The 21,169-nt window shown below is 37.6% G+C and overlaps 2 protein-coding genes across 3 annotated transcripts in view; both read left to right on the top strand.

Annotated features, from left to right (window-relative positions):
- Positions 1 to 8,037: 8,037 nt before the first annotated feature.
- Positions 8,038 to 12,310, top strand: LOC103154634 (endonuclease domain-containing 1 protein). 2 transcript variants are annotated; one of them, XM_007575985.2, is made up of 6 exons: positions 8,038 to 8,140; positions 8,292 to 8,408; positions 8,509 to 8,609; positions 8,765 to 8,879; positions 9,394 to 9,550; positions 11,227 to 12,310. In XM_007575985.2, exons 2-6 carry the CDS (start codon positions 8,331 to 8,333, stop codon positions 11,616 to 11,618), a joined length of 843 nt encoding a protein of 280 aa, XP_007576047.1. In that variant the 5' UTR covers positions 8,038 to 8,140; positions 8,292 to 8,330; the 3' UTR covers positions 11,619 to 12,310. The 2 variants fall into 2 exon arrangements, with proteins under 2 accessions (XP_007576047.1, XP_007576048.1); XM_007575986.2 differs by lacking the exon at positions 8,038 to 8,140 and adding an exon at positions 8,157 to 8,207.
- A 1,214-nt stretch (positions 12,311 to 13,524) lies between these two features.
- The window catches only part of LOC103154633 (TRPM8 channel-associated factor homolog), a 17,054-nt gene continuing 9,409 nt past the window's right edge, over positions 13,525 to 21,169 (top strand). The window contains exons 1-4 of the mRNA XM_016662860.1: positions 13,525 to 13,635; positions 16,225 to 16,959; positions 17,170 to 17,386; positions 18,864 to 19,149. Of these exons, the coding sequence (XP_016518346.1) occupies positions 16,316 to 16,959; positions 17,170 to 17,386; positions 18,864 to 19,149 (1,147 nt within the window). The 5' untranslated portion in view covers positions 13,525 to 13,635; positions 16,225 to 16,315. The remainder of the gene's footprint in view (positions 13,636 to 16,224; positions 16,960 to 17,169; positions 17,387 to 18,863; positions 19,150 to 21,169) is intronic.

Here is a 21,169-nt window from a genome sequence, read left to right as displayed (position 1 = left end):
TTTAGTTTTCCGGAAAATGTCGATTCTTACCCATCCTGAAGGCATTTTGTTCCCATTGTGACAGATGATTAAAAGTAACATTCTGTGATCTAATAATAGTTTAATGCAGAGGTTCCCAAACTGTGGGGCGCGCCATGCTATTGCGGGGTGGGGTTGGGGCGTGGGAAGTCGTCTGGATGAAAAAAATAAAAAATAAAAATAAAAAATAAAAAAAACATGAACACTGTATGCGCTGGGCTTTTACCTTAGAATGGCCAACTTTCTGTTATTCCTGTGTCAATTTGATACAGTAGAGGCTTCCACACTTCCCATATCTGTGTCCTCCGTCACTTTTATCAGCAGTTAAAACTGTTTAATCCGTTGCTAACATGTGGCAACCTGTTTTTCCGAGCCGCCTTTAAACGCAACATGAGCGCTACCGCGCGCGTTGGGTTTACACCTGTGCGGCAGTGAAAGAGACCTGCTGCTGCTGCGCAGAGATACACAGGTGTGTTAGAATCATGGCAGCAAACCAGCAAAATGGAAATAACTTTTCACAGTTTTTACCCCAAACTAACCGACTGAGATGAGTAAAGCTGTTGGATGCAGGTAATGTTAGCTAAAAGATGACTAGCTAGCTAATATCAATACATCAACTTAAGCTTAACAAGTAGCCTGTAGGCTACCAATGTTGTTGTCTATGTCCATCTACTTACATTAATTTTGCCCCCAAAAGAGCCATTGCATATGCTTGAGAAAAGGTTGCTATACAATGGGCATAAAACGGACAAAAGTTGGGATGAAATGGCAGCATGTATTCATTAAAAAAAAAGAATGATGAATTGTAGAAAGGGCAAACTGACCTAGCGCTCAGAAAGCTGCACCGGGGTTACATTCACCTCAGTGTACTTACAGAATTCACACCTTGCACTTGAATAGCACTCTTTCATGTCGTTAAAACCGGATGAACATTTTCACAAACGTGCTGTCCAATAGCCTATTCTTTTATCATCATCAACCAGTCAGAGCTAACATTTAGACTTGAAGTGTGCTTGAGTGAAAATGTTTCTTGATAAGCCTTAGCTGGAAAATGTTTGTCTTCTGAATGGTGAGTAAAGACAATGTCAGGGGGGAGTAAACAGCCTTTTTACTGGGAGCTTTCTCGGCACTGGGATAAGCGTGGTGGAGTCAAACTCATTTTGATTGTACTCTCTAGGGAGGGTGTGGAAGCCATGTTGGACTGTGATTGTCTGATAAAATGTGAGCCTTCACTTTGTACAAAACGGACAAACCAATGTGAAGGAGATGTGAGGGGTGGGGGCGACAGGAGCCACACCCGGATCCACAGGGCCCACGGTTCGGCCTGGTCTTTGGCTGCTGGACGACGAGACTTTGGGCCACTGTCTGACTTTCTTGTAAATTGTTGTTCTTCTGTGATGTTGCTTGCACTTTTTTTGTTTCCTTTCTCAAAAACCCTGAAACTAATTGTAAGTATGTAAGTGTGTGGGTGCGATTGCACTTTTTATTTTTATTCTTGCCATTTTTAAAAAAAAAAAAAAATGTGATTGTATGTTGTTATCAACACTAGATGCAGAGCAATTTTTAATTTGTATTTTCTACCTGGGAAGGAAGATGAAATCTTCTTGGACATTTTTTAACCCCCCCCCCTTTTCACCCTTCCAGCTCCCGGTCTCTTTCTCCGTCTGGTAGCTGGGAATGCTTTGAGGTGTGGACTGTGACTGCATTGTTGCCATCGTTGCTGTCAGTCATTCTCTGTGAATTCATTTGGCTTTCTCAATTTACCCAGTTTTTTCTCTTCCCTTGACTCTTTTTTTCCATTAAAAATTGCAATTGAAAAATGAGCCTCAAACCTTTGTTGTGTAATTGTGTGTTTATGCTTATGTTATGCTTTACATACTCTTTTTTTTTTCTAATTGTTTAACTATTTGTTTTCTCCATTACTTTATATCCATTTTGTTTGCTCCTGTGTACCCAGAAGTCAGATTTTCAGATGAAAAGTCAGTTCTTCTCTCATATGGATGAGATATTTCAAGTCAATTTTTCCAACTGAAAGTCAAATTTCTGATGATAAACCTTTTTTCGTGCTTGGCCTCTAGTCAGCTGTTACTAAATGATAGAAATTCAAAATTTGCACAGTTTGTCTTTATGCCAAATTAATTCCTACATGTTTTTTTTTAATCAAATGTCATTTAGTATTTTGCAATTTAACAACAATTATGTTTCAGTCTTTCAACATTTTAATCAATATTCAAAAACTAGTTGTTTTAAATTATTTTGGAAAGTTATAAGGTGAAATTATAAAATGCATTAGAAATATAAAAATAGATTCATGTTCAAAGACAAATAACCCTTGCCCTTTTCTTTCCTTTCCTTTCCTTTCCTTTCCTTTCCTTTCCGTCTAGAAAGCCATGGATTGGCACCCACCAGATCAGAAACTAAAGGTGAACTGATCACCTTTATTTAAGCTGGAATATATAACTTTTGTTATTATTTTATTTTTTACACGTTTCTTAAATGAGACAGATAAAATGTTGAAAAAATTGAGATCCTCTGGTTTCTTCTTTTATTCACGTAAATAAGAGCAATTAAATCATTTTATACATATTGTTGCCTGCACAACAATAGCATGAAAATCATCATCTCTGGTATTCAAGCCTGTTAATTTCTTATTTTCCATTTTCTACCGACGTTTTTATTTAGGTAAGTTCACCCAGTTATTGTCTCGCACACAGCCACAGGTCTGGACTCAAATCCGAGGTCAACAAGCATCTATTTTTTTCCCCCTCTTTCCACTTTACAGATCACAATCTATCAAAGCAGTCTGTTCAAAGTCAGCTCTCAACACTGAATAACAAATGATAATTTCTTATTTAAATTAAACACTCTTCTGCTAAAACACATTAAACAGAACTCTGCTTTCCTTTTTCTCTTCATGCTCTTGAAAAAAAATTTAATTGGTTATTAACTCACAACAAAAAGGAACGAAAATGTTTCACTGAGATTACCTTATAATCTAAGAATAGGAGACAAAGCAGCCCTATTGTCCTCTATTGTTTTCAAGCCCAGCAGAGCCAACTATGCTTTGCTATTCAGAGCAGGTACAGCTTTTATTTGTGATGTATTCCTGAAGATGAGACATTCATCACTGTTGCCGTGTTGGCCAGACTTGGCTGTACAATGGCGGCATGGTGAAGTCAAGCCCATCAACAGTTTCATTTTTATCCTTCCTGCTGCCTCCCAGTAGACAGAACAGACAAAAAAAATACTATGCACTTCATACCAGGGACAGCATATAGGTGTTTTTAACTATGCTCTCCAAAAAAGAACAAAAAAAGAAATCCTCCATCCATCCTTTGGCAGAGCTCCAACCTTATCCAAAATCTTGCACACCACCCCCAACTCCAGCCATCATGTTCATAGAGAAACCCACACAAAAATGCCTCGAATTCAGACATGTGTGCACTTTCACACAAAATCACTTTGCACGCACACACAAAGACACGCACACATACACGCACGCACGCACACACACAGAGCCTAGAGCCCATCTTCTTCTGAGCTTCATTACTCTGACCCCAGTCTCGCTTTCATATCTCTGAGGATGTTTATGCGGTGTGTACGTGTGTTTTAATATCCAGCAGAATATGTTTGTATATTCATCGAAGGCCCAGACTTAATACAAGTGTTTAAATGTGTGTTTAATATTGTGTGAATATTGAATTGTGTGTGTCATTTGTGCGTGAACGTGTGTGCGTGCGTGTGTGTGTGTGTGTCTGTGTGCGTGTCTTCCCAGCCAATTACCACATCTCCCAGACAGACTGAGACTGCCTAGGTCCTGCCAGCCAATCGGAGAGGGGCTGCGCACTGCCGGGCCGGAGGTGGTTGCCGTGGCAACCAGGAGGCCTGTTTGCATGGTGGCTGATGGAGGAGTGATGGATTACAGTAATGGGATGGAGGGAGGGGAGGAGAGGGGCACAGATAGGGAAGGAGGGGAGGGAGAAAGAAGAAAGCAGGGATGGCAGGATGAGGAGGAGAGAAGGAGAGAGAATGGGGGGAGGAGGGGAGAGGTGACAAAGGGAGGTGAGGAGGAAGGAGGGAGACTCATACATAAAGATATTGGAAATGTATGAATGCATCTGAAATGAGGCGATTTTGAAAAAAAGATATAACAAAAAAAAAGTGAGGGAAAATGATCAAAGGGGGGAGTGGAAGAGGGAAGAGGATGTTTGGAATAGGTTCTGTGGGGTAAGATGGGGGCAGCCATTGTGTGAGAGCGGATTCCATTCTTTCTTTTTTTTCTGTCTGAGATGAGGAGTGTTTCTGTCAGGCCATCTTTACTTGGAGAGCAGGGAAGTGCATGGAAAAGATGTTAGTCTCACCTTTCGTTCTTCTGGCGATCACTGTGGATGATCTGTGCGGGAACTTCTTTAGGATTTCCACTCCATCGCCACAGGCTGGGATGGAAAACATGCAAGAAAGTCTCAACCTCAAAGTGTGCAAATACTCCATACTTTCCTAAATCCAAGCATAGCTTATTGTAGATAAAAATAGAAACTACTGATGTAAACCTATGGTGATAAATTAGCGTGAAGATTTTATATTAAACAACTATACCCTCGATTTATTGTGAAATAAATGTACAGGATGTCTGTGTGATGATCAGCTCCTAAAAGGCCCTTTAATGTTGTAGGTATGGAGGTTTGATCCACTCTTCATCATCTTTATTTGAATTATGTTAACAGATAAAGTATCCAAACACACCAGATTAGATTAAAGTATTTGCAGTCATCTATAAATCCAGATATTTTAATATCATTCCTGGGACTTTTATTGACTGAGGTCTACATTTTTTCATTGACTTTAAAATGAAAAGATAGCAGCAGTTACACCATGTAAAGAGACAAACATTCATATTAACCACACATTCTGAGACGCACTAATGGAAAAGGTTTACTGGGGAAATGACAGGCCATTTATTTTCATTTCACTTTCCCTGCTGCTGCCCCCCAGACCATGCCACCCTGGGTAAAAATCCAATGCTCGTGTTCCATTGTGCAAGCATTTTCTGGGTTTGTGTTTGAGAAGTGCTCAATAAATATAAAGCTTTGATGATTTTCACCACATCATTTGACAAATTATTCCATAATTTAGATTTGCTCCCTATTCTGTGAAATTCTCCATTTAAAAACACCATTTTTCTGCTGTTTTCATACGAAATCTTTGGACGTTTCTCTCAACTACAGCACCACTGGATCTCTTGACCTGTTTTAAATACAGTCTTTTGCATCATCTACATGAAGTCGGGTCAGCAATTTAAAAATAAATAAATATTGAAATCACAAACATTGCCAGACCATCTGAATGCAATTAGATAAATTTGTTACCAGTTTGAATAAATGCATGTGATCACCTGAACTCAGAAGTGCAATAAGTTCACAGGATACTATTTCTATTTAGCAGCTTTCAGTGACTGACTTCTCTTCTGATCTACTGCTTCTCTCAAAAACACAGACTTTCCCTGTTGAATCGAGTTTCCTCTTATTTGTAGACAGAGTCTGAAGATGCTTTTGAGTTGAGGATTAGGCTTAATCTGTGCCCAGGGACCCTGACTCCCTGTGATCTTTCAGAGTGACAACACAGCACAGTCTCCCATGTTAAAGAAGCAGTCCGCTAAACTCCAGGAGTGAAATAAAACCAAACATTGATCATTTGAAGAAAAAAAAAAAAACACTTAATACTTTCTCTTGTCAGTCTTTCCTTCTTCAAACTTCAAATTGAAGGATTTTTTAAAAAATGGTTTCAGTTTAAAAAAGTCTATAATTTACCTGCTGGAGTACAGATAAAGTAAGTCAGACCTATTCAGACACTGGATTGTACATCTGCTAAATCTTTTCCAGGGGGATGAAGAATAATCCACAGTGGTCACATTGAAAATTCATTCAAAGGTTCAACTCAAAATCACAACTCAACAGTGCAACCTAGAGGCAGAACTGCTCAACGACACACAGAAGTAACAAAAATTAAACAAAATGTTAAGAGCTTTCATTTGATAAGCCACCACAGATGGATACGAAATGAACACATTTATAATTTGACAGAAAAATAAATAAAAACAATTAAGCACCATTATGACTGTTTAAAACTCAAAGGTATCGCCTGTTACAGTTTGTTTCTTTCAGAAACAGATTCATTTATAGCTTATATGCATTTTGTTTTTCTTGTTTACCTCGTTCTTTTTCTTTTCACAATATTTTTCAGGTGAAAATTTTGATATTACATCCAGCCAGATGAAATAGCTTCAAGCACTATGTTGATATATGATATATATTGATTTTATATTTTTTTTTAACTTGTTTTGAGAAGAATGTATACATATTTTGTAGTGTGTATTCTAAAGTTTCTAGTTAATAATCCAGTTTTTTAGTACTTTCACAAGAAACTTCAAACAAGAGGAAATGAAACTATTCATCTCAGTCCTTTTTGTTTCCCTTCTTTTCTCTGCAGGCTTTAGCAAAAACAACTGAATGTACAATTAGTTTGGAAGCAGTTTACTCGATTCTGCACCCGCAGACATCAAAACCTCTTTTACGTTTTTTCTATCACAAACAGAACCAGTCTTCTTGTCTTCACAGAAAAGTTCACACAAAGAAAAGAGACAGATACATCAGTGCTCATAATGAACAATTTCTCATTAGCTAACTGGGTAATACTGAAGTTCAGGCATCAAAAACATGTAGGAAATAAACTACTGAGTTCATTTTCCAGGATTTAGAACAAATCTAGTGTCAGGCTTCCTCCTGACACTGGTATTTTTTAACATTTAAGAGAGATGTTTTCATTTTTTGATTGTAACTTTGGTAGCACATTTAAAGTCATTCATTTTGAAGAGATATTGCTCAGGGTCTTTGTTCGTTCTGTGTCTGTGAACAACACGCCGAGGTCATGAGAACAGCAACATATGAGCACAAATTTTTCTGTTATCTAACCCGAAACGGCATGTGGAAGATTATTAGGGACCCTGTCAACATGAGACGCTAAAAATATTCTGGGACGTGAGGTCCTGATATCAAACATCCAAACTGAACATTGTTGGTTTTAGGATTTCTGAACAAATATGAACACTTTATTTGACTCAATAAACTATGAGCTAACCATATTCTGCCAAATGATGCAACCTCCTGGAGGACTGAAGTCATTGTACATAATTACTTTACTTTCAGGGAAGCTGCTAAAAATAAAACATTCTTTACTGGAAACAGACTTTATGTTGCAAGACATGTGAGAACAGATGACTAACATGACAAAGGACACAGAAAAAGAGGCAATACAACAAATATTATGGATAAATGGTTATAGGTTATGGATTGTGCTAGCAATAAGAAAATAAATATATTTCAGGGCTTCAACACAAGACCATAGAGGCGCTGTAGAACTTTCCAGGCCTGCAAACTAAAACATTCAATCATAACATACAGTAAAAATAGCTTTTCATGAGAAGGAATAAATTCAGATTGTTCCTTAGGTGTATTTTTATTTTCTCATGAAAGTATAAATCAAAAATGTTCTCTTGAGTAGTTTAAAACTGAGTTGTTGATTGTTTTGAGATCAAAATATAAAAGACAGAATGAAGCTTTGTGGTTACCAAATATTTTGCTGTATAAAATATATTCCTGGATGAAAAAAGTAGGATTTAAAGTACATTTCTAACTAAAATTAAAGAAATGTCTGAATAAATAAATATCTGGTAGTATAAACAGCGAACTAAAGTTTGATCTAATTTAAATAAAATAAATTAGTTAAAAAAAACAGCTCAAACTAAGGTGTTGGAAAGAAATTAGACAAATGTCATCACATAACACGTGTGAGGGTGTTGACACATGATGAACTTGCATATTTCACTGTGTGCTCTCACCTTTCTGGTGCTAATTGTGGCACTTTTTCACATTTTGCACTCCCACTTTTGGCCATCATCATCCAGGCATCACATGTTAGTCAGATCTGAATTAATCTTGGATCAATATAAAGCGCTAGTAAACATAAGATCAAATAAAACAGGGGTCATTCAGGGCGAAAGGTGGAGAGGAGAAGTCCTGTATAAAAGTGGCGGTCGTGGCAAAGGACTGGCTGCAGCAGCAAGCAGGTGAGTGGAAATATACTCATGCAAACACAGATGGCACAAACTGGCTGCTCCCCCTCCCATGTGTCAGGTGCTGAAGTAATTCCACATGCTTTCATCAAATACTCTTCTGACTGCTAAATACACAGTATTTTGCTTTTTCCCATCTTTCCAGGCCAGCTGACACTCCTGGTTTCATCACCTTCTACTCAGAATGCAAACTTTGGCAGCTTTGTGCGCTCTCCTGCCACTCCTCTTTTCTGCTCATGCAGATGTTGTGGAGCGTTTTGAGGTTTGTTTCTTCTCCAGTTCCACCCTGATCTTAAATATTACAAAAAATGTGTTTGGTTGAAAGTTGTCAGGAAACATCTGTTCTGTTGTTCTTTCCTCAGGATGTGGCAGAATGCATGACTTACTTTTATAAGTCAAAGGTGCCAGAATTGGGAGCGTCTACCCCAGGCGCCGCGCGTCTGTGCCAGCGCTTTGTCAACAGGTACTTATAAAGATGAATGTCTACTCTGAGCACATGAAGCGATTCTGCGCTAAATTATCTTATTGTTCCTTGTATCTCCATGATCATGTGCAGCAGCATGCTGGTTTCTCTCCTGCTGGCATTCAGTTTTGTAATCATGATTTTTGCACTTCAAGGTTTCATTTTGCCACACTGTATGACACCAGCCATCGCATTGCAGTCTACTCTGCGTATCAGTTTGAGCCCAGCAATGGAGGTGGCAGGGAGAACAGGTGGTTTGTGGAGCCTCAGGTGACACAAAGCTTTACACTGTTTGACCTAAATGGTTTGATATTGTCAGAATTGTTAAGTAGATGTTTAGAAGATTGTATAAAAAAAAAAATATTTCCATGGCCAGCTTTCTGTTGACATTTTTAATCCAGTCTGTACTTTATTTATTCCAGAACAAAACTTAATGAAAAGTAAACACAAAAGTAAACCTAACCCTAACCCCACTCCACTTAATGACTTAACTTTTCATTAAGTCCCTAAAAGGTTACCTTAATTAATACATTGCAATCCCCGCTTGTTTAGCTTAGCTGATGGACCTACGCCACCTTTAAATGACTTTTACACACGAATAAACATCTTTGTGTCCCACTTTCCATTTGAACCACCTTTCAACACCTTCTTTTCTATTTCTCATCAACAAAAACTTTGCTTTGTGGAGGTGGGATGACTTCGAAGGAATCCACTGTGTGCTTTACTATTTGATTCCTTCTACGGCTTTTATGTTTCAGTCTCTGCATGTTCTGATGTGCTGTAGCTGGTGAATGACGGCTGGCAAGCTGAGATGAAGGATGGATACTGGCTGGGACAGGACTACCCCGGCGTCTACCTCGGAGAGAAACAAGCTCTGAACGAGGACTACACAAACTCTGGCTTTGACCGAGGTCACCTCAACCCTAACGGACACCATCCAGGTAGGAAAGACCAAATACTGGTGCTGTATCCTTGAGGCACAGTAGGTGGTGCTATGGCACCAGAGATGCAAGATACAGTATTTATTGCTTAAGAGCAATTCCACATGCTTTCGTAAATGTCCTTCAAGTTACTTAAGTCTTAAATATTAACAAACCTGTGTTAAAATGACAAGTTCTGTGATGTGAAAAACTAAGGATGAAAAGTTATTTAAAAGGTGTGTGAGATGCATTTTGTACAGTCCAACTGAAAAACAAGCAAATGTAATGAGGGGGAAAAAAAGCAATAAGCCGATTGCATCAGTGCACACACCCTTAAACTTATTTTTTAGCATTTTGATTCAAAAATACCATGCAGTTGTCTTGAGTAGGATTTCTGCAGCATCCCACATTTTGAATAGACCATTCTGAACTTTTACTTTTTTCTTATACATGGATATATTTGTTGGTTTTAATGTATGCTTGGATTTACCGTGATGCAAACAATTTAAATTGCTGTTCATTTGTATGTTTTGGGGTTGAAACTGTTGACAGATACACTATATCTGAGGTTAGACCTGCGCTCAAGAAAACTTGTTGAAATAATTTTAGTTTTTTTTTTTATTTTACATTCATATCCTAAACAAATTTCCCTGCTTTTAAGTTGAATTATGAAGGATTTGAGTCAAACTTTTGCATGCTTTTTCATGATGTAGACAAATATGTTTCACAAACAAACACAATAAAGCAGCCGAGCACGCAGCCAAAGGTTTTTAACAAGAGTAGAAATTACTTCCTGAACATGATCTTGCTGAGATCATGCCTGAGACAAACAAACAATGCAAATGTTTGTTTTTGTAGTCAGAAACCAACAAGTCTTCAATTTTGACATGGAAATCATTGCTCCTTATAAACATTGTTAAAATACTGTTTTTAACTATGCAGAATAAAAAAAATAAAACCTCTACTTATACATTCCAGTCACCTTTATTTTTATTAATTTTTTTGGCCGTAGTTACATGTGTAACTGTTACGATCCCGAGGTCTAAGGGGACCAAGGGTGGTAACAAAGTATCCAGAGAAAAAAATTTTAATTTGAAATGGTATATTACAAAACATTCACAAATGCACTTAACCAAGTTAACACAAAAAGGACAAACAACCTAAAGAGGGTTAGGTGAACCTCCAGCAATTAAGCAAAAATTACTAAACAGGTCAACACAAACTAAAGTCAGCAAAACTGACCGGTTCTCTCAAAGTTGAGGTAAATCTAGAACAAACCAACAGCATTGAAGAAATTCCTATTGTTCTACATAAAAGGCGAATGTTTCTCTTAAAAATGTTTTGTATTTGTATTACATCTCTGCTTTAAGAGAAAGAGAAAGACAGATTGTGTCTGGTAGCCAAAGCTCCAAAGATTTCTTCACGTCATTATGACAGGGGCTTGGAGAATATTTTTAGCCAATATTGGTGCAAAAAATAAAGTGGAATAATCAGTTAGTAATAGTCTATTTGCCAAGAGCAGACAATAGCTAAGCTATTACTGTCTTTTTCCACTTATCTGAACCATTCTCCTCTTTCACATTCCAGCAATGGCAAAATAATGAAAAAGCAACTATACTTTTGCCTTTGGTTTCTGTGATCAATTTAGAATACGTTTAGAATTACTGGTTACTTCAATAAAAATCTTTCTCTTCCAGTGCCCAGTCGTAATGCCACGTTCACCCTGACCAACGTGGTTCCCCAGAACCCCAAAATGAATCAAGATGCCTGGAGGATCCATGAGTCCGACCTCACCACTCTTTTCCTTGAAAAGTGCTCAAAGGCCTACGTCCTGGTTGGTGCCGTCCCCTCAGCAGACAACTGGATTGTCAAAAACAACGTGAAGCGCGTCAACATCCCAGACTATGTGTGGAATGCCTACTGCTGCGTGGACAACAACGACCGGCCCATTCAGAGTGGCGCTGGCACAGCAAGAAACACAGAAGAGAACTATGTTGTGAAACGTTCACTGGATGAACTGGGTGCCTTCCTGCAGCAGTTTTCCAATGAACCAGTGGGGGAGCTGTTTTACAACAACTGCAGAGCATAAATAATTGGCAGCTGAAAATCTTCTTGTGGTTCCCCAATGTTTTAGATTCCAAACTATACATTTGAACAACCAGCCTGAAAATCAAACTTCTGCAGCAGCTTAACCCTGTTAGAATTTTTAATGAGGTCCATCCCTTTCTAGAGGCGTAACAGGTGAGAGGCATCCGGCTAACCAGCTTTCAAAATCACATTAAAATGCAATTCAAAATGAGATTGGATTAGATGCAAAACTGGTTAGCACGTCTTGACTAACAGTGACCCAACAAAAAGCAAAAGTTATTAAACATATTCATTTCAATAGCTTAATCCCAGTTTATTGACAAGCATCTTTGTTTTTCACAATGGAATTAAAAATGAAGTATTAGTGATTATTCTTTCACACTGATGCTAAATTGCTAAATTAGGTATCAATTGTTTATTTGATTATAACACAACAGATAAGAATCAAAGTAATGAGAATGCAAAGCAGAAATATTTGGCATATTTTAGCATAATTACAACCATTAGATGGCAACAAGGTGTCTCCAATATGACCCTTGGTACATGTGGAATTTGCATCAAGAGCTTCTGATGGAGATTAGAACCCAAAGTGGCCTGAGATGAATTCATAGCAATATTCTAAAAAGAGTTAAAGCTAATGAAACAACCATATCTACCAAGAATCTAAATTAATAAAAGCATGTTTCACCTGAATTTTATGACTGATTATTTGTGTCCATCTTGTGACTTGCACAATCAGACGCTAGTGGAAACCTCCAATCCAAGATCAGGGGAGAGAAACTTACCTTTTCCTCCAGATGAGAAACGTAGATGCAGCACTACCACACTCCGAGGATGCTGATCGACTGCAGCATCTGCAGCCGCCTGAGCAGGCAGAACTGCAGGTGCAACAAACAAGACGTAGTACGCAAATCAAAATTTGAATCATCTGTGGATATTCATTCTGCCTTTTGTACCCAGTAAGTAAAAAAAAAAAAAAAAGATTCTGTTCTTGTTAGTAGTTATATTTTAAAATTAAAATTAGAGGACACTGCTTGCCTGTGTCAGAGAATAGCAACAATTAGACTTTCTGTCAAATTGTTTCTCTGCCACAATTTTCAACTTTCTAGTCTAGAAAACAAGTATGTAGACCTTATAACCAACAAGACCATTCTTCTAGAGGTCACCTGTCAACTTGTCAAAACTTTTTATCAAAGTCTGACAAAAGGTGTCTTAACTTTCTCTCTGCCTGGCATTCAGTGTTTAAAACAACCTCCATATATCCAACCTCAAATATGTAGAAAATTTGTAAACTAGTTCTGTCAACGGAAAAAACATTATATATATTAGGCCTGGGAAGAATAAATTTAAAATCAGCAATAATAATAAATAAATAAAATAATAATAAATCCACACAATTCTTTATTAAATGAATTCAATTAGTCTGTAAGACTTTTGTCTGAGAAAGAACAATTTGAATACATAAAAAGTCCAAGATTAATATGAAAAACATGTTTGATCAGGTACAAGACAAATAACACTTTTCAGAAAAATTTCACAGATTTAAGGAAGTTGAATGAATAGATTAAAGAATTGTGAAATATCAACTGATTCAGCAGAACACGTAGACTTTTTCAGATCATTCCAGGGGAACTACTTTTACAGGTCCCTACATTTTCCAAAAACTATGACTAAAACAAAACGAGACACAAAAAAGTACAAATGTGTACAGTTTTAAGTGTATGTCCTTCTAGGGTCAAAGGTTATGTTTTTATGTCTTACAGAGAGGAAAGGCATAAAGGAACCAACATTAAATATATTTGCTAACAAAGAAAAGTTTGACATTTTTGATAAAATATAAAGCTTCAACGTTTTTCAAATTAATTCAGAACATGTCAATGACGTCAGAAAAGGAAACCATTAATGCTTTACCAGAGCTGTATATAAGAGTCTGTCTGCACATTGTCTTCATTATGAGAGGCAAATTTCTGCTCCCTGCTTGTCAAAGAAAAATCATCTGGAGATCTACAGCTTGCACAGTGAGTAACTGGTTACCTCATAGTTGTATAAGTAAACCAAAACAATTTGTAGGTTTTCTTCTCACTTTCGAATACAGGAAAGACAGATTCATTCCTAGCTGTCATCGAAAGAGTTTTAGAGCTTTTAGCTTATAAAAAGGCTGTAAGTTTGAAATATCAAGTGTTTCTATTTTCAAATTCATGGAAAAATCTCAAACCAAAAACAGTATTTGAATAGTGACTTTGTAGCCTTTAAAAGACAACTAAAAGCAAATAGCCAGTTTCTAAATTTTTGAGCAGGACCAGAGACATATCTAAAATATGCAGGGGAGTGGCCCCTGAGGACCAGAACTGAGAAACTCTGCTGTAGAGAGACAAACACCATCTGTATGTTCAGGTGAAGAAGGGCTTTTCTGTGGATTTTGTCATTTTAACCCAGTAGAGCTCTCTTTCTCTCTGCTGATTACTTAGGAGAGTACAACTGACCATAAAGCACCTGTACCTTCAATCGTGCACATTGAATTCAAAATCTTTGTTTTTTTGTAATCACACTGAGGTTTTGAAGTTTTATAAGTCATGTTGCGACCATATAAGCCACTGCTTGATCACTTCTCTCCTCTGCTGATGCTGAAAACTTTTCGCTCTCTGTCTGAAAGAAATATTTAAGCTTACAACTTTAAGAACCAGATAACAGTCAAGCATGGGCACAATTTGGAAATGTGTGCGCTTCTGCCAAGCTATGAGCCCTGCTCCTCTGTGGAGTGGAGCGCATCCCAAATTCTTCATGGACTAGATCCAACCACGGTTTGGAGAGCAGCTAATAATTGTAACAATTGCTCATATTTTGGCATCTTTACCACTGAATACAGTACATGTAGAAATTAATTTTGACAAGATACATAGGGAAATATATTTCGACCAATGAGACGGATGTTCTTGGAGACGGTGAATGAGAAAAGAAAAAAGAAAACAGAAGCTTATAAAATGAAGGCCTAGGCTTCTTCAGACAAACTTGCATGGACCTGTTCAGAAACATCATTCCAAACATGTATTTATCTTTGGTACATTTAATCCCGGAGGAGCAGATATGATTATCACAAAGATCCAGGCAAGGAGGTCAAACAACAAGAAAGTGAAGTATTGTGTGGTGTTTGGAGATTTAAATGTTTGTAAGTTGATCGTTATGAGAGAGGCAGGAAATCATAAGATCTTGTATCTTCTACCTGCTTCTTTTTGAATAAATTATGTAAAACTGCATGCCAATGGACATTATTGTGTATTTTTTTCATGTTTTAATTATTTATTGTCTGTTTGAAATAAATAAAAAACTGCACAAGTATGAGCTTCGTTGACCTTTAAAGTGAACCTGAAATTATAGAAGATTACAAAGTCATTGCCTAAAGAGAAAGAAAAGAAAAGTACTCTCTGTACTAAATGTTCATTGGACAATCATTGAATCCCTCCCTGTTTTTTCTCTTGTTCACTTTTCCTTAAAATAATAAAAAGGTATTTCTCTTCAGTGCACTATCTTTATGAGAAGCTTGTTGGAAAGCTGCACGCTGGGACAGGTTCCTGTTTTTAGAAATTTCAAGTTGCAGAGAGGTAAAAACAACTATTTTGACTCTATTCACAATTAAACTGCCTTATTTTAAAAACACGAGTTAACAATTATAGTGGATTTTATATCAAATTTTACAAATATTAAGTTTATATTTTTGTGTTTAGGTTGAACACAACTTGCAAATGATCACTACAGGCTTGATGATGTTAATTTGTACATCTAAAGTTTTGTCATTAAATGGTAAATACGACTAACTTCATTTAAATTAATGTAAATGATTTATTTCAATATATTCTTCTTACAAAAGTCTTCCTAAGTCATTATGCAATGCTTTTTATTCACAAAACAGTTTTTCATAACCCAACGGTAATATGAATCTTAATTAAGCTACTTTACCTGAAGCTATTTGTTCAAATTTGGGAACTCTGTTTTCAACAGAACAAAATTAAACAATAAAAAACATTTAATGTCAAGTAGGGACAAATGCTGACATGTCTTTGAAAACAGAACGTGTCAGCATTTTATTCGTATGTATTAAATATTTCCCTGAACTTTGCTTGATACAACTTATGATTTAAGAAAAAAAATGCTGAAAATGGCACTGACCAGTGATTCAAGCCTCAAATGAAACTATAGAAAGTCTCATTCCTCCATGCCATCTGGGGCACTTGGCCAACAAACCAACATCATGTTTTCATCTTCTCAAGGTTTAAAAAATGCATGAGTTATAATAATAATAATAATAATAATAATAATAAGTTAGAGAAACCGTAACCTCCCTGCTGTTTTAGAAAAAATACTCTAAGTTTAAAGTTTGTGAAATTTTAAAGAACAAGTAACACAGGGAGTTTAAATTAATTTTTATGAAGATTTTCTTTAATTATTTACTTAATATTTGTGAAAGTTTCATCATGACATTGTTTTTTACTAAAGTCTTCATCAACAAACCCCCTAAGCTGTTTTGTAGGAGTGGTTCATTGTGGTGCTATGACTGCTATACAACTACATGATTTAGCATTTTTAACTTGAACATTTTGTTTCTATTGCAGGAAGAGACACTGACACAGTATCTCTTTGGAACAGCTTTCTTTTGTCCATTACCTTCTTCATCCAAACTACACAGCATTAATTCCTCCCATCATGTCCAACCAGTCGACCCAGTCTTACCCTCAGGATGCCTACAAGGCTCTGATAAGAGGTATTCAGGAGGTGGACCTTCAGCACTCCAGTGTTCCTTGTAACTTGGTGCTGACAGGAGATGCCTTTCCTGTAGTGATGAACAGCCAGGGTCACATCCTCATGGCTGCTTCTGTGTACGGCCGAGGAAGAATCGTGGTCCTGAGCCACGAGACCTACCTGACCCTCTGTCCTGCTCTGGTAGACAATGCTCTGACCTTGCTGGGAGGAGGGGAGTCTGCCAACCTGTCTTTAGGTGTACCAAAAACAATGAAAGGAGTTGTTGATAACCTCAACAGATCCAGCTACCAAGTCAGTCCTGTTGAGGAATTTAGAGCAGATCTGGGTGTCAGTGTGTATGTAACAGATGCGTACCAAGTGGGTCCAAAGGCAGAAGAGCTGATAGCCTTCGTGAAAGCAGGGGGAGGGTTGCTGATTGGTGGACAAGCTTGGTGGTGGGCTTCACAGAACGAGAATAAAAACCTAATCCTTGAGTTTCCAGGGAATAAAGTTACAGGAGTAGCAGGAATCTACTTTACTGCTCAGTATGGAGAGGCAGAAAAACTTCCCATTTCCCCAGAGATCCCATCCTCCTGGAAAACTGTAGGGTAAGTGTAATCTTTGGTTTCACTGCAAATTCAGACATTTTTTTTAATATGTCATCATTCTTTATAGGTAGTTTTTAGAAATCCAATGGGGAGCTAGATGTTCAAACTCTTCCTCGTACGGTTTTAATGGTGTTAATATATAAGAGTTTTTTTCCTCATTCACTCATCATCACAGCTTTGTGTTTCTGTCTCTTTCATATTGCTACACAGTCATGTGATGGATTTCAAAAAAGACCTGGAGTTCTTGCTGAAAGGGATTTCAGATTTTGACATTCGTGGAAATGGATTTCCCTCTGCAGCTTTGGTCCATGGCCCTCTTGCTTTTCCCATTGGTACCACAGATAAAGGAGAGGCGTTCCTGGCAGGAACCTACTATGGTCGGGGACGGGTCATTGTGGCGACAAATGACTTATTTCAGCAAAATGAGGTGCAGTAAAGGAGACCTGAAAATGTGTTTTACTTTATTTTAAAAAATCCATAATGTTCTTTTACAGCATGAACTACTGTACTGTCAACACATTTATGTTCTGGCATCATAATGAAATCCAGGCATTAGAGGCCAGTGTCAACTTTCAGATGTGTCTCTGCTTCAAAAACTAAGTAAAATAATAAAGTCATTAGCAGGACTGCTGAGAACTTGTCCTCACACTGAGAATACAATTAATCCATTTGATTCAGACGTGTTGGATCAGCAACACTTCTAAAAGTTGCAGGACACCGGCCCTTGAGGCCTGGAGTTATATACCTCTTCTATAATGTATGGTTTCATATTCTACATCAGGGGTCCCCAAACTTTTTCCTGTGAGGGTCACATAACTTTTCCTTTCTCTGGTGGGAAGTTTGTAACAGAAAAAGTGTGACAATTGCAGAAGTGCCTAAATGTAAAAATTTATTGTTTCCCAGAAAGCACAATCAAACAACCCTCTCTGGGTTCCTCACAGAACAAATCCAGGAAATAACACTATTTATGAAATAAATACCATATTTTCCAGACTATGAGCCACAACCCCAAAGTTTTTAAAAAAAAAACCCAGTAAACATACACATATAAGCCACACCGGGATATAAGCCGCAGATATCTCTGCCGTCCTAGGTTTTCCACAACGATTCAGCAGAGGGGGGGCGGACACCCAAAATTTGAGTCATAACAGGTCAATTGATTATCACATTTATTACGATTGAAAAAGAAAAAGTTGCCAAGTTTACATTTAACTGAACTGATTACGGTAGTTTCCGAACGGTAACTGTAACAGTAAAAGTGCTGATCCTTCGTGTCTGCTACTAGCATGTGCTAAATGAAAACATGGGCGTCTTCATCATCTTCTTCTTCTTCTTCTTCTTCTTCTTCTTCTGCTTTAGATTTCAACAGCAGCTTGCATCCATTATTGTTGCACTACTGCCATCTATTGGATCCTAATATCTATATCTCAAATTCTCACAATGATCCCAGTTTTATTTGAAAAAACGAAAAATCTTCTTTTTCCCCTCAATGCTGTTTAACTGATCAATAACATTCTCAAATTTCAATTCCCTATGAAAATCTAATTCTGTTTTAATGGGCACTTTCTTCTTTGATTTCCAATTTTGACTTCCAATGATTCACTTCCTGCTAAAGAGCCCCCTGGTGGTTGAAGAAAATCCACATTTAAGCCGCACGGGGCTATAAGCCGCAAGTTTCAAAGCTTAGGAAAAAAGTAGCGTATTTTCATATACCAGAAAATACGGTATATGAAAAAAAATTTAAATGCTGTCTGGTATTGTTCAGGGGGCCGGACCAAATGTGGAGGCGGTCCGGATCTGGCCCGCGGGCCGTATTTTGGGGACCACTGTTCTACATCATGGTTATTGGCTGAGAACTAAGAATACTTCTAGTGTCTCTTCCTCTATCTTCTCTTTTCTAACAGAAACTGGCATCATTTTGGAAGAATGCAATTGATTGGTTGGACCAAGGTAGAAAAGGAGTGGCTGGATTTGAGCGAGGCGTCAAACTTTTATCCAACTTAGGTTTGACATGTAAGAAGACAAACTTCAGCTCAGAGCTGAGTGTGTTTGTGTGCAAAGCATACACTAATGTTGATCCTGAGACAATCCAAAACTTTGTGGTCGAGGGAGGAGGCCTGCTGATTGGTGGACATGCCTGGCACTGGGCAACAACACACATTAGCCAGAACCCCATGCAAGACTTCTCAGGTATGGTGCCACATTTCTTCATATTTAAAAAAAAGTTATCAGGCTAATAAGCCAACACAGTAAAAGAGAAATATATACCGTAAAGAGCTGAACAAATTTCAAATCTGGTTTTCTGTGTTCATTTAGTTCCTGTGTCGTCTCGTCTGCTCTTGATTGTTCAGAGCTGTGTCTTGTGTTCACTGATTATCCCTTGTGTATTGAATCCCACCTTTGTCTGTGTTTCCCAATCGTGTCCTTGTCATTGTCTGAAGTTGTGTTTCCAGTGCTACCAGTGTCTGAGTTCCTAGTGTCATTGCTCACCTGTGCTGCCTGGACTTCTGTACACCTTCGTTAGCATCATTAAATCTACATTGTCACTGGTTCTACCGTGTCTCTCACCACCACAAATACTACAACTCACGACAAAATAATTTTATTGTTGTTTTTTGTATAACTGATAGCGGAAAAACATAAAAAAATGTCTCCCCGTACATCTGTGAGGTAATGTAGTATAAGCAGATTAGTGTGAAAAATGACTAATTCTTTGACAGCAAATACATCAATCTAGGATTTTTAGTTGGTTTCGTTCAGCAGTGGTTCTGGCATTGAAATTCACCATTTGAGATTATTTGACCCAGGCTCTCCTTTTTATTGTTAAATCATGAACTCTAACCTTACCTGAGGCAATGGGGTCTGCAGAGCTTTGGACATTGTTTTGTATTCTCCTGGTTAAATTGATGATAGCTCCTAAATCTATTTTGTTTGACCTACTGCACCTAAGGATATTCACTGCTCCATTCTCTCTCCAGTTGTGAATTATGGCTCTTACCTTGCCGCAATCCTAAACTCTTAGAAATTGATTTTTAATCCTTTCCACACACAGATCTAAGATGTTGTAATAATTAATGAAATGTTCGAAAAGGTAGGAGATCATTTTTAATGCCTGTGGTTGTTTGGAGAAGTGGAAATGGCAATACTATTGTTAAACAGTTTAGTAGCGATTATGTGCATGTAAAACAGTCAAACAAAACTCCCATTATCTAATATGAGCTTATACAATACAACACTGTATATGTAACACAAAACTGTATATGTAATACATACATGCATACATAAATATGTGTGTGTCTATGTGAGACTTACAGCTCAACGTAAAAATAATTTAAAAAAAACATCTGGAAAGCTGGTCATTTGAACTGAATTAACCTTTAATAACTGTGATACCAGTTCAAGTTTTCCTGTTGTTAGATGGGGTATTAGTAGTTAGTCATTCCATTGTTTTTTTTTTTTTTTTGTCAAAATGAAAGTAAATCAAGATTATTTTCCTGATAAAAAAAATACTCATTTATTATCTTTTGTGACATTCCTGTCTTACGTCTATTAAAGAAAAGAGAAAAAAACAAACCCTCTTTGAAATGTAATTTTACATCTTAACCTGCCTGTGAAAGACACAGGCAGGGCCGGCTCAAACCTCCATGGGGCCGTAAGCGAAATGTAGTTTTGGGGCCCTCTAGTTCTGCTAACAATGTGGACTGGCTGCAATCAGCAGTCCGATCATTAGATCATTCACACACCAGCTATAAACTTATTGCATCTCTGGCAGTGCTGTTTACATTATATAATATAAGATACATTTATTGGCCAACTGATTTATCAACCAGTTGATTTCTGGGCACCAATTTCCTTAATTTTGGGGGATTGTAATCTACTGATACTTACACGTGAAGCCCATCTTATCCCCTAATCTTATCTTCATCAGCAAAGGTTTGAAAATCAGCCTCTGTCCTCTTCTGCTCTGCAGTGAGAGGTTTGACTGACAGACCGAACCGCTAGGTCAGGTCTGCACATTTGCAGTTAACAATGTTGCCAACAGTGACTTTCTTGCAATATTTAGCGACATTTCAGACAAAAAAGAATTCATATCAGCCAAAATCAAAATCAGCTGGTCAGGCTTTTTAAATATTGGTAACCAGGGATCGGCCAGAAAACTGCAATCGGTGCAGCTCTACACACATATTCATGACACTCTTTGATTAAATAA

Source organism: Poecilia formosa, unplaced genomic scaffold, assembly GCF_000485575.1.
Source record: "Poecilia formosa unplaced genomic scaffold, Poecilia_formosa-5.1.2 Scaffold393, whole genome shotgun sequence".
NCBI lineage: Eukaryota > Metazoa > Chordata > Actinopteri > Cyprinodontiformes > Poeciliidae > Poecilia > Poecilia formosa.
The sequence above is the reverse complement of the archived record's forward strand: the minus strand, read 5'-3'. Positions and strand labels throughout refer to the sequence as shown.